The 12602-nt window shown below is 35.3% G+C and overlaps 1 protein-coding gene across 1 annotated transcript in view; it reads left to right on the top strand.

The window, feature by feature from the left end:
• Positions 1 to 12602, top strand: part of ZNF236 (zinc finger protein 236) — a 73877-nt gene that overhangs the window by 19957 nt on the left and 41318 nt on the right. The window contains exons 8-12 of the mRNA XM_059836164.1: positions 1925 to 2128; positions 3486 to 3711; positions 5560 to 5832; positions 8268 to 8471; positions 11715 to 11859. Of these exons, the coding sequence (XP_059692147.1) occupies positions 1925 to 2128; positions 3486 to 3711; positions 5560 to 5832; positions 8268 to 8471; positions 11715 to 11859 (1052 nt within the window). The remainder of the gene's footprint in view (positions 1 to 1924; positions 2129 to 3485; positions 3712 to 5559; positions 5833 to 8267; positions 8472 to 11714; positions 11860 to 12602) is intronic.

The following is a 12602-nucleotide window of genomic DNA, read 5'->3' on the forward strand; positions in this document are numbered from 1 at the left end:
TAGGGGTGATCACAAGGTCTGCTATTCTAATTGAACAAATGTGGCATTATGAAGTAGCAATAAAACACTTCATTCTCTATGCTATTTTTAAAATCGGTTATTGAAGTGAGACCTACAAAGAGACCTCTGAAACTTTTTATAATGAACAGCGTATCTTAATAGTAGTGGTAACAAACTCTATACGTGTGCATATGTATATATTATCTTTCAAAAAAGATAACCTCCATGAGACTCTATATAAACTGCTGTGTAATATGTGAACATACTGGCTAAATACAAGTAATACTGTAATTTTCATGCCAAGGATGATGTTGAGCAGTTCCTTCATTAACAATTTTTTTTTTCCTCTTGCTAAAGCCTGGGAGAATTTTTATAGACTTTTTAGTGTAGGCTTCCCGCTCTACTAAAGAGCTTCCCTGCATTCTGTTTCAAGAAAATGAATGATCTCTATAAAGAGCTGTTACACTCTTTAGCAAAACACTTTGCTTCAGTTCCTGTTTATTGCAATGAAAATGGCATAGAGTGTGTTTTATTCTCTAAAATACATATTGAAATGTTCATAGCACTTTTGCTAAATTGGAATCTGAAGAGGTGGAGTCTTTCCATCTCGTGAGGTGAAAAAAGACAAACTGATGGTTAAGTCAGCAAAATAGCAAGTGCTATTCTCACATGCATGCAAGCAAAATAGATAAGGTTTTGTTTTATATTGTCTCATAAGAAGGCATTAAGAATAATTCATCAAATTCACAGGACATAATTTGAGTCAAGCTGATTTTTCTTAATGTATTTTTTTGTAACCATCCTCAAATACGGTCACAGTTTCATTTTAACTGTTCAGTGTAATGTGTCAGTATAAAGAAAATCTCAGGGGAGTCTTCAGATTGGAAGAAATACTACACTCGTGAAGCCTAAGATTATTCTTTGTTCAGAATGATCTGAAAGAAGATAGCATTTTATATAGATATATATGTGTGTGTGCGCGCACGCCTGGAAGTGATTATTTTTAGAGAACAGAAGTGAGTATTAGAAGCAAATATCCAGTGTGTTCTAAGAAACGGGATTATGGGGCTAGCCATTATACAAATACATATTTCTCTTTTCTGCAGTAAAATAAATGATTGAAAGCAGTTGTTTCAGTCATTGTATACTTATGCAGCCAGTTCGTTATAAGGAAAAGAAGCTTATAAATGAATGAGAACAGAAGGAGTGTTTATTTCTGATTTTAAAAAGAAATACCAAGGGGTTTTATCACTTTTTTTCTTCATATTTGTTACTAAGGTAGCCTAAGATACAATTATCAAATCTAAGATTAAGAAACTTGATTTTTAGACTTGAAAATTTTTTTAGTATGTTGACACAGCTTCATGTGTATTTAAATTTTTAGAGTAGAAAGAGATTCTTCAAAAGCTAAGAGATTTAGAAGATTGGAAGTTGAAGGGAAAAAAGTTAGTAGTTTGATTGTTCTGAAAAGCTTTGGTGTAACAACACAAATAAATCTCAACTAATAGAAGGTTATTTTTCCAAAGGACTTGCTCTAGTTAAATGTGAATTTTAAAAAGACAGCCATGTCAGTGCCATTTATTTGTTTTGGAATTACTTTTCATGTGGCCTCTACATGCAGAATTCAGTAATTGATTCCTGTGTTTTGTAAACTGGTTGAAGGTTCAGTAGTTACGATAAACTTAATTCAAGCGGTAGGCTTACAGTTATGCAGCTTGGGAAGAACTCCAGAAAAGGGATGTACAGAAGCAATTCTTTAGTGGAGTGAGCAGACCTTGAATGACAGCTCTGTATAATGCTTATGTCTTATACAAGTGGACATCCTTGTAGCGGACAGTTAACAGCCATTTCAGATAGGGGAGACGATCAGGTGAGTTCATGTATACTTTTCATCCCTTTACAAATGTAGTGCTGTATATTTCAGGCCACGCATTTTCGGTCTCCACTTCTTCAACAGACAGAAAACCAGGTGTCTTCAGCTACCGCACATCAAGGTCAGCAGGCTGTAACTGATGTCATCCAGCAGCTCCTTGAGTTATCAGAACCAGGGCCTGTAGAAAATAACCAGCCTCAGCAACCTGGTCAACAACTCAACATTGCAGTGGGAATCAATAGAGATATTTTGCAGGTAAGAGCTGTGTGTGAGAAGAGCTTTACATTTCAGTGGTTTCTTCCTCATTTTTATTTTAGTGAAATTTGTTCTCAGTATTTTCAGTGATAGCATTCCTTCTGCATTTCTAAATGATTTATCAGTCAAGAAAGCATCTGAAGATCTACTGAACTGGTATGGAATGCACCAAGATATCTTTTTGTATAATATTACAAAAGCAAGGTTATAAATACTGATTGCATGACCTAGAAGAACGCTTTAAGTGTATACACCCGTACATGGACATTTTCTAGATCCCTTTGGCTTTTTTTTTCTGTTGCCTAGAAGCAGCTTGTGGCACATCCTTAAGTTATGCCATGCTTAAAACATGGTGACATTTAAGAGGGGAAAAAATATTTTTATCTGTTTAAAAAATGAGAATGTATATGGAGCCTTTATCCTGTTCAAATTAATAAGCGCTATTTGAATATTTCCTATTTGTGCAAGAAAATTAGTTCCTGGGTCAAGCAAAGTTTTGTCTAACCTATTATTCTGTCCTTGATTCTGGCAGCAGGAGACGCTATGTAACAGAAGAGATGCAGGGCAGTAATTCAGCTGTCTATGCTTGTTCTGCAGCCTCCACCACATAATGGAACAGGGCAGAGAATATTATTCTTTACTGTTGGTGGTAGCCTACTAACCTTTAAACTATTTTTTCAACTCTAGTCTTGTACAAAATAAAAAAAAAGTCGTTTTCTTTCAATCAAATATCTGCACACTCCTACTTAAATGTGTGTTTGAGGTCTTTGATCCAGAGCCTTTTCAGTCACAATAGTATCCATAAATGTGCCTATGTTCCAGTCCCTTCCAGGTGCACATAAAAATGAGTGCCTAGCTCTTGCCTTGGTCAGATGGTTATCAGCAGTTTGTTAACAGAGGCTTTTGAGCTTTTCCGAGCCTTTCTTTGGTTTATCGTTCTGCCTTTTTCTTTGTCATCATCTTCTTTCTTCTTGTCATCTATGGTTTCTCCACAAGCTGATGGGCTTCAAATACGACCTTTTATGGGGAATTATTCTCTCATGTAGTAGGTATAAGAGATGGTTATATATTCCCGGCAAGTGCTTCATTCTGTAGAAACAATTGGCACTTTTCTGAAAGGCAGCTGTTGGCACATGTATTAGTGCAGGAAATCCAACTTAAAATATCACAGAAAATCGTGTGTGTTGTGTTAAGAATGTTTTTGCAAATTTGAAATCCAGCTGAAATTCTGGGAGGATGAGACATTTAATTTCTTTCATTATATTTGCATTGTGTCTTCTAAGTAGTTGCCTGAGAAAAGCTGGAGCAACTGTGGAATGTTTCTTTCTTAATCTAGAAGTTCTTTGTTCTCTTCTAGCAAGCTTTAGAGAACAGTGGGTTGTCTTCGATTCCCGTCTCTGCACATTCTACTGACTGCAGCCATGCTAAGATTCCTGGGGCCCAGGATCAGAACCCAGATGTCCAGGCTCTCTCAAATCATCAGGCTGACTCTAATGCAGAACAAGATAAGGAGCAAGACAGTTCAGATAAACTGGATAAAAAGGAAAAAAAGGTTATTAAGAAAAAATCACCGTTTTTACCTGGTAATGTTGCCACTGCTTGCTACTTTTTGTGCTGTAAGGACTGCAGTATTTGTGGGTGTGTTGATGCCTTTATAAAGGGATTTCCCAAAATGTATTGTGGATCAGTTATAAATTTCATCTACTTTTATCTAAAACACAGTATGTGTTTAAGTTATGATAGTAGCATTTATAACTTTCATTATACTGATACTAGAATGTGTCAGAATGGCATTAAGTGAAGTTACACTCTTAAATCTTCTGGATTTAGATTAGCGGAGTTTTTGGAGAAGGACAAAAAAGAAAGAATATGAATCTCTTTTTCCTTCTTTTTCCCATCATCCTTCTCTGAGGAGGATTGGGATTTCATGATGTATCCTGGAGCAGAGTTCTTGCAAGCTCTACTCTTCCTCTTTGGAAGTGAGGCCTCACAGAGGCAGAAGTGCAGTGGTGCTGCCTCATGCAGATCTTCACTGATCTAGGCTATGTAGGGAAGGATGAAGGTTGGCATTGTGGATAATAGTTCATGTCACCTGTGTTGGGAATCGCAGTACTGATTTGATATTGTCACCATAAATGCATGTTAATATTCCACCTCCTTACTGAATTGTGTGTATGCAAGTCTGGATTTTGTCTGTGCTTAAATGCAACTTTAGTGTTAAGGTTGCTCAAGCTTTAAGATTGCTAGAAGTAGTTTGTTCCAAGTATAGCCATCATACTTTAATGGCTGACCTGATGGAGACAGCTCTATTATAAGCAGTCATTGAGCTCTGTCCTTAGTAACTTCATAGATACATTGGTGTTGCTTTTTTCTTTGCAAGGGATGCAGAAATTGATCCAAAGTTTGAAAACTCATCTTGTCCAGCATAACTGTGCTAAAAATCAACATTAACTTTTTCTTCTGGTAATAATGACTATTTTGTTCCTTGTGTGTAAAAGTAACAACTCTCTAACTCTGACTGCAAGTAAAAATAAAAGGTCACTGCTGTACAGTCAAACACAACCGCCTTTGTTTTTTGATAAAATAAGCCATGTGAATACACTGAGGTTACAGAAAAAACACTATGTGAACTGATGTAAACTAGCAGATATCTGATTTTGAAGACCTTATGAGAATAAAAAACTCTGATAGGATTTAGAAGCTTCTTTTGTCATTTTGGTTGAGAAAAGGTATGCTGTTGCTTTAGGACAGAGCTTAGGGTACTTGGATTGTAAAATAACTTTTGGGGAAAATGTAGCCTTAAATTGTAAATCTTTCAGAAGGACTTTTTATGGAATTTTTGCTCCTTTAAAAATTTATAAATTGTAATTTAAGTCTGAATTTGCAGGAGAGAGGGCCATAGAAAGTATCTCATCCAGTTAGTTAGCCAAGTGTTTAGTACTTAAAATGATTTGATGTGGTTATGGTTGAGCAGTTATTTTCATGGTTGAGCAGTTATTCATTGTTGGATAATTTTGTGTTAGATAAGATATTTATAAGTTAACTGTTATATTATATTGCATTAGACCTACATTCCATATTTCTAAGTGGCATACAAAATGCATTATTTCTATTCTGTGAAATCAGACATTTCTTAGCTTTTTTCGTCTTTTTTTTTTACCTCCTTCCTTTTCAGTAGCATAAAAATGTTTGAATTTCAACAGGATTCTCTTGGGTTTTGTTTTTGTCATTCCAGCCTGTCACTAATTTTGTGAAGTAGAGTGTATCTGATAGAGAAGTTAATTGTCTACCAAGTATGTTGTAATGGCATCTACTTGGCAAAATGTTTTTGTGTTTTGACTGCTTCCTACAATGGTATCAGTGAGTGGAATTTTTGAAGAACTGTTAAACTGTTTTAAACACATTCATTTTGATGTTGTTCCTTATTTTAGGTTCTATCCGTGAAGAAAATGGAATAAGGTGGCATGTTTGTCCATACTGCTCTAAAGAATTTAAAAAACCAAGTGATCTAGTGCGCCACATTCGCATTCATACCCATGAGAAGCCATTCAAATGTCCCCAGTGTTTCCGCGCCTTTGCCGTTAAGAGTACTCTCACAGCACACATAAAAACACACACTGGCATTAAAGCTTTCAAGTGCCAATTTTGTATGAAATGCTTTTCCACCTCAGGGAGTTTAAAAGTTCACATTCGTCTACATACAGGTAAGGCCTCAAAATTGCTTTTGTGTTTTCTGTGGATTGGGGGAGATCTTGAATGGAAAAAGACAATGTGAAGTGCTTAAATTGTAGAGATGTCTATCACGTCATTGATATCCATCAGAAAATGAGCTGGTTTTAGTGTCTTACATGATGAACTTAAATTTTGTCGTAACTTTCTAGTGTTTCATGGCTTTGGAACTTTGGGTTCTTACAAAAGCCATGGGCTTTTTTCTGATTTCTGAATTTTCTGATCATGAGTCAGCTGTTGCTCCTTTTTAATACCGCTATTGTGAGTGTATTTCATTGTGCTTTCTAAAGAGTCATACTCTTAGAATTTGAGTTCTGATTTTACTTATCCCCACTCATCTTTCATATTTACTCTGCATCTTTTCTTCCCTACTCTTCCCCACACTTTTTCATAATTTCACTGTATCATTCAGGACTGTTTGGATACTTCCAGTTTTATCTTCAACAATAAGGTGTTGCTTTGTGTTTTCATCAACTTACCTGTTTTCAGTGTCTTACACTGCATGCCCTAAAACACCTCTGTTCATATGGTTCTTGTTTACATCATATATGATGTCTTCAGTACCTGTTTTTCTGTAGCTGCACTTCCATCCTCTGCATAGAGAAAAATTAATTTTCCACTCTTGATGGACTACCTGGCTGTTTTCCACTTTTCTTTATTTGTTCTTGCAGGTAAATAAGCTTTCAGCAACATAAGTTTGTAAATGTGCTGCTCTTTCGTTTCACTCCTGTTTATGTATTTACGTTCTGCAGAAGTATCATTCATTGGCTATGTGCATTTGGTGTTCAGTGTAGATTCACAGAATGGTTTGGGTTAGAAGGGACCTTAAATATCATATAGTTCCAAGCCCGCTGCCATGGGCAGGGACACCTTCCACTAGACCAGGTTGCTCAAAGCCACGTCCAACCTGGCCTTGAACACTTCAGGGGAGCGGGCATCCACAACTTCTCTGGGCAACCTGTTCCAGTGCCTCACCACCCTATATAAAAACATGCAAAATATATTTTATAGCCAGGTGCCTTTAATCCATGAAATATCAATGTTGGATTCATCTGCAGGAAGTTTTTCACTTTGTTTTTTGTAAACTTGTATTTTTTTTCTGTTACTTTAAAGCCAACCTTACCTTAAGGTAACCTTACCTTAAGGTAACCTGAAGCTTGCCTTATTTAAGAAGTCAGGCTCATTCAAAGTGGCAAAAGCACTAGGTGGCTTGAAAAATAGGTAGTCCAGTGTTTATAGAACTCCAACATGTAGTTAACCGTTCGTTGTTCAGCACGCTTGTTTTTCTTGTCAGACATGTTTGCTTATTCCTCTGTCTAGCAGGTTAGTCTTACTGGTTCGGTTTAGAGGTTCATCCAGCCCCGTATGCTGCCTCTGATGGCAATGTGTGGAAAAGGGGAAGCCTACAGTAATGCTTCTTAGTAGCGTACAACTAGCTTCCACTAATCTTTGGGTTGAGGGCTTTATGAAGCAGGCTGTACCTCTGTACTAAGCAGCACTTTGCAGGGTTTTTTTGTTCCAAAGAACTTGGCTAATTGATTTTGAACCCATGTAAACTTACTACTAGAACAACCTAATATAATTAATTCAAATGTTGAGCTACATGTTGAGTAAAATACTTTCTGTTGCTTTGAATATTCTGCTCAGTAATTTCATACGATGTTTTAGTTACTATACTGTGAAGAATGGTTCATTCTTGTTTCTTGTGCATTTTTTCCACCTGTGATTTTATAGAGCTTTCTTCACAAAATTTTATTCACAGTCATGTTTCCTTGCCTTCGAAGTCTAAGATTTCCCCTTGAGCAAAAGCTGAAAGTTTGTCAGCTTTGCCTGTCTCTGTAACTTACCAGGTTCTCCAGTATCCTTTCCAAGGAGAGATTTCTACCGGATTTTGCATTGCAAAAGTCTTTCTTTAGTAATTCCTGTTGGCATGCTTTTTTGACTGCCATCAAACAGTGTTGACATTTTCAGAGGCCAATCTAGAATTTCTTTAAACTTTGCCACATCACTGTTCCTCTGTTTTATCCTATTATATATCATTTGTCTATGTGTTTGCTGACTTTTTTTCTCACAGCTTTTTAAGTTTGCTGTGGAAGGACATTTGACCTGCTATCTGCAATTCTTAGGATAGCTTCTCGAACCCTTTGAAAATTGCTGTCACTTTTGCATCATCCGGTTTCCTGATAACAAGCTTGCTTAAAGTGATGTGTTACAACCAGTTAGTAGCTCAGCAATTTCATAACTTACTTTTGGATTTTATGGATCTGTTTTGAAAACCTATTTACCAATAAACACCCTGGGTAGAAAACAAAAAAGAAAATACCAAAGAGAGAATCTGTATTCTAAAGCTACATTTCTAGGGTAGTGGAAATAAATTCACAAACTAATATTTCTTTTTAATCTTTTGCAGGTGTTAGGCCTTTTGCTTGTCCTCACTGTGACAAAAAGTTTAGAACGTCAGGCCACCGGAAAACTCATATTGCTTCACATTTTAAACATACTGAACTAAGAAAGCTGCGACATCAACGTAAGCCTGCAAAAATTCGAGCAGGAAAGACCAGTGTTCCAGTACCAGACATTCCTTTGCAAGAGCCCATACTCATAACTGATTTAGGTAAAGAACGAGTAAATATGTACTCTCTTGAAATTTTAATTTCACTGGAAAATAGAGGTCACAGTTTAATCAAGCAAACACATTCAGACCTTGCTCAGAAAGATGCACTTTGAAATAAGTAATAAGAAATAATCAGGCTTCAGAAAACTGCCATATTTTATAGTTTTCTTATTAATTCTAGTGCAAGCAAAGTCTTTTTTATTTACAGAGAAATCGTATAATCCTTACCAGAAAAAAAAGCGTGTGCATTTTTACAATACATTAGGAGAGAAGTTTAATTTAACTATTGTTAGACTGCTGGTATAGAAAAGATGACAGACAGTTCATGACTTAAGTACTTCTTGAGATGATCATGTTTATTCAAATTATATATATTAATGAGTTGGTGTGTTATATGATTTTAATGTATTTGGTATAATTGTGACTTCAACTGAATTATTGGTAATCATTAGTGGTAATATTTCAAAAAAGGGCAGAACAATTCTGGAACTTGCTATAGAAAATTCATACAGTTATTTTAATTCTGTTGTAGAATAATTGTTACAACATTACATAAAACCACTTTTTGGAATAAGGTAAGTTGTTGTCCAGCTCATTCAAGACAATATACATTGTTGTCCAGTAGAGGTCAATGTAGTGGGCAAGGCGTTTACTCTTCATTGTTGTTGACTCACCAGTCTGCTAACCCCTGCCTTGTTGTGCAGTCATCTTTATATAGTAGAATATTATATTGGTAATATCTTTAGCCTAAAGTTTTTATCACTCTTTAAAAATCCTTTTGCTTTCACCGCATCCAAGAATTACAGTATGCAAGAGTAGTGGTTATTTTGGTATCTGGTATAATAAACTTAAATTTTCAGAGTAGCAACAAAACTTAGCTGACAGCTTCAGATACTCAGATCACACAATATTTCTTTCTTGAATGAACCCTGGAAACAGATACAGTCCTATTTCTTCATTTTAATGAAAAAAGCACTTCAATACAATTAAGATCTGTGCAGTGAAATTCTGTTTTTTAGAAAAAAAATTAGTATTAACAAAAAAGAAATACTATAAAAGTTGTTTCCTACAGGTACTGATAACACCTGACTCTGCTGATATTGAAGTGTTCAGTTTAAAAATAAGAAGTTCCACCATTTGTCTAGAAGGTGTCATGATTTTTCAACCCACTGACAATATTTCCACTGTTCCCAGGAAAAAAAATTTCATTTCTTGTAGAGGTGTCAAGAAACTAGTATTGTTGCTCTGTACTGGTGTTAATATTTTTGAGTGGTACCTTTGATGAAAAAAAAAAATGTTGATATATATCTTGCTTTTTAAAAAAAGTCTAAATTACTCTAAAAGTCTATTAAAAAAGTCTTCAAATTGTTCCATACCTGTTACAATGTTTGTTTCATTTTATTGCATTAGTTGATGGTATTTATTGACTAGGAATTGCAAAAAAATTGTTGTAATTTTTCTATTGTGTACTGTGGTTCCAAAGATGGAACTGATGGGAGGAAAAATACCTTTTCATAGAACTCGGAAATCTTTTGCTGACTTGCTGTATCCAGTGTAGACCCACCTTTAACTGTTCTGACAGTTTGGAGAAATGTTTAATTTATCTGAGTTGAACAGGTTGAGTAAATAGTTTGGAAGTGTTTCATTAGGAACGTCTGTTATTTCTGTTCTGTTATGTATGTTACTAAGAATTTCTGCAGACCAGAACCATTGTAACCTGGGATACACTCACAAGTTAGTCAGCTATCATTCATTAACTGAATTTTTCTTCTTTTATGTGATCAAAAATAACTATATTTGCCATACAGAGTTCCTTCTCTTCTGATTTGGAAGGCTTGCATCATCTCATGAACACTACTACTAATTATCATGCCAGAAGGAATTTATAAAGTGTAGGGTTGTGGTTTTGGTTTTGGTGGGGTTTGTGGCTTGGTTTTTTGTTTGTTTTTGTTTTATGGGGGGAGGGGGTGGTGGTGCTTTTATTTGTGGATGTTTTCTTTTTAGGAGAAAATGTTTTTACTAGATCAACTGGGTGAGTTGGGAAAGGTAAAGGAAGTTTTGGCATATATGTATTTATAAATATATGTATGTATAACATTCATATATATACATAAACTTTTTCAGGTCTGAGACAGATAAACTTGTTCTTTTTTCATTGTTGCCATCTCTTCTCAAAATTGAGAGAATTCCCTCTCCTTGTCTTTCGCTCTTTTCGATTACATTTGGAAGTCAGCAGAAACCCTTCAGGCTTTCCTTTTCTGAATATGAAACATAGTACACTAGATGAAGCAGTCTGAAGAAAGAAAAGATGGCGTAAAAGGCTTTTGTGGTGAATATTTAGGACCGTAAAGGGATCTTTTGCATATTTGTTGAAAATTTGCATTACTCCCTCAGCCTTGTATATTAGCATTGTGATGAGTACTTTTGAGTTCACAAATCTGCGAATGATGATGAGGGGTTTTTTTACTTGAACTCTGCTACTGTTCCGATTCTGTCACTATGGGGTGATGCCCTTCTGTTGGCTGCTTCTGAGACAGAATACTCTTGCATTAGCAGTTGGACATTTAGTAACAGGAACTTTTAACTGATTTTCCAAACCTACACTTGACTGACTTCAGGGAACAGTGTATAAAGAGCATTTGTTTAAATAAGTTGGTTTTAGGTTTGGGGTTTTTTTCCAGTAATTTTTTGGAGGTACCCAAAGAATTAGCAAGACTGACTGGTTAGCCAAAGTAGATGATGTACAAATACGATTTTTAATGGACTTTTTTTATCCTTTAATTAAAGGCAGATATATATCATGGTGTTTTGTACTTTTCACAAAATGCATATTAAATATTTGTCAAGTTATAGTGTATATCTGGGGTACATTGATTAAATGTCATTTTGTTAAGGTGGAGGTTGGAAGAGCAAAAGATTATTTGATTAGCAGTGAATTCATAACTGTCAACTCTTTTTTAAAGTTAATGCTTATTTTGGACATATGTGAGGCTTAGTGTAATGAGGTAGACGTATGGATAAAAGAAGAGCTGTTACTAAGATAACGTGTGCAATATAATATGTATAATGCTAAATAGATACATGCATGATTTTAAATAAGTGCTGAAAACACGCTCATTTTCTTTACATCATTGCGTGCTAAAAGTCACCTTTTTTTTTCAAATACTAGCTCTTCAGACTACTGCAACTTTGGAATAACTTTACGAATTAATTTTTACTTTTTGTGTGTGTTTGTGTGTGCAGGTCTTATCCAGCCAATCCCAAGGAATAGCCAGTTCTTCCAAAATTATTTTAACAATAATTTTGTGAATGATGCAGACAGACCATACAAATGTTTTTATTGCCATCGAGCCTATAAAAAATCTTGTCATCTTAAACAACACATCAGGTAAAATAAATACAAAGAAGAAAGGAAATGTATGTAATAACAAATTTATGGAAAAGCATGACATTTATATAGTGTTCACTGAAGAAGCTTCTTTTTTAACCATCTCTAAGTAGTGAACCAGTGATAATTGATTTTTCTGGTAAAAATGGAGGAGACTTTGGACTAATTCATACCTATGTGCAGTCCTAGCAGTAGAAGTGGTTGTGTTTAAGTGTGCAGTTTAGCTTATTAACACTCGGACTCTTTTTTCCTAAACTGTATAGAAAATAGCAAGCATTGCATGTGAATTATTGTCATAATTTTGTAATTGCATACTCCAGGTCATCTGCTTTGTATGTGACTACTATTTTTTGAGAAGGAAATTACCTTTTTGTTCTGTGTGCTGTTTTCTGTGTACTAAACCGAAAAGAATTTAGGCTTACATTGTAATTGAGTAAATGTTCTTGGGGATCATTTTTTTGCTTGAAGTTCAGTTCAAGTTCCATATAGTGGGTGATTGTTACAACCACAAGGTCATGGAGTCACAGAAAAATTTAGGTTGAAGGGGAACCAGTGGAGGTAACTAATCCAATCTTGTTTTCAGAAGAAAGGCTAGCTTCAGAGTTAGATCGGGTTGCAGTTTTACAGGCAGCGAGCTTTGACATTTAGTTGAGTTATCAAACACTGCTCCCTGATTTATAAACTATGAATAGCTGGAGGAGAAAATATGAAAATCCCACCAAAGATCATTGCTAGGATCCAAG

The sequence above is a fragment of the Gavia stellata genome, chromosome 3 (assembly GCF_030936135.1).
Source record: "Gavia stellata isolate bGavSte3 chromosome 3, bGavSte3.hap2, whole genome shotgun sequence".
Lineage (NCBI taxonomy): Eukaryota > Metazoa > Chordata > Aves > Gaviiformes > Gaviidae > Gavia > Gavia stellata.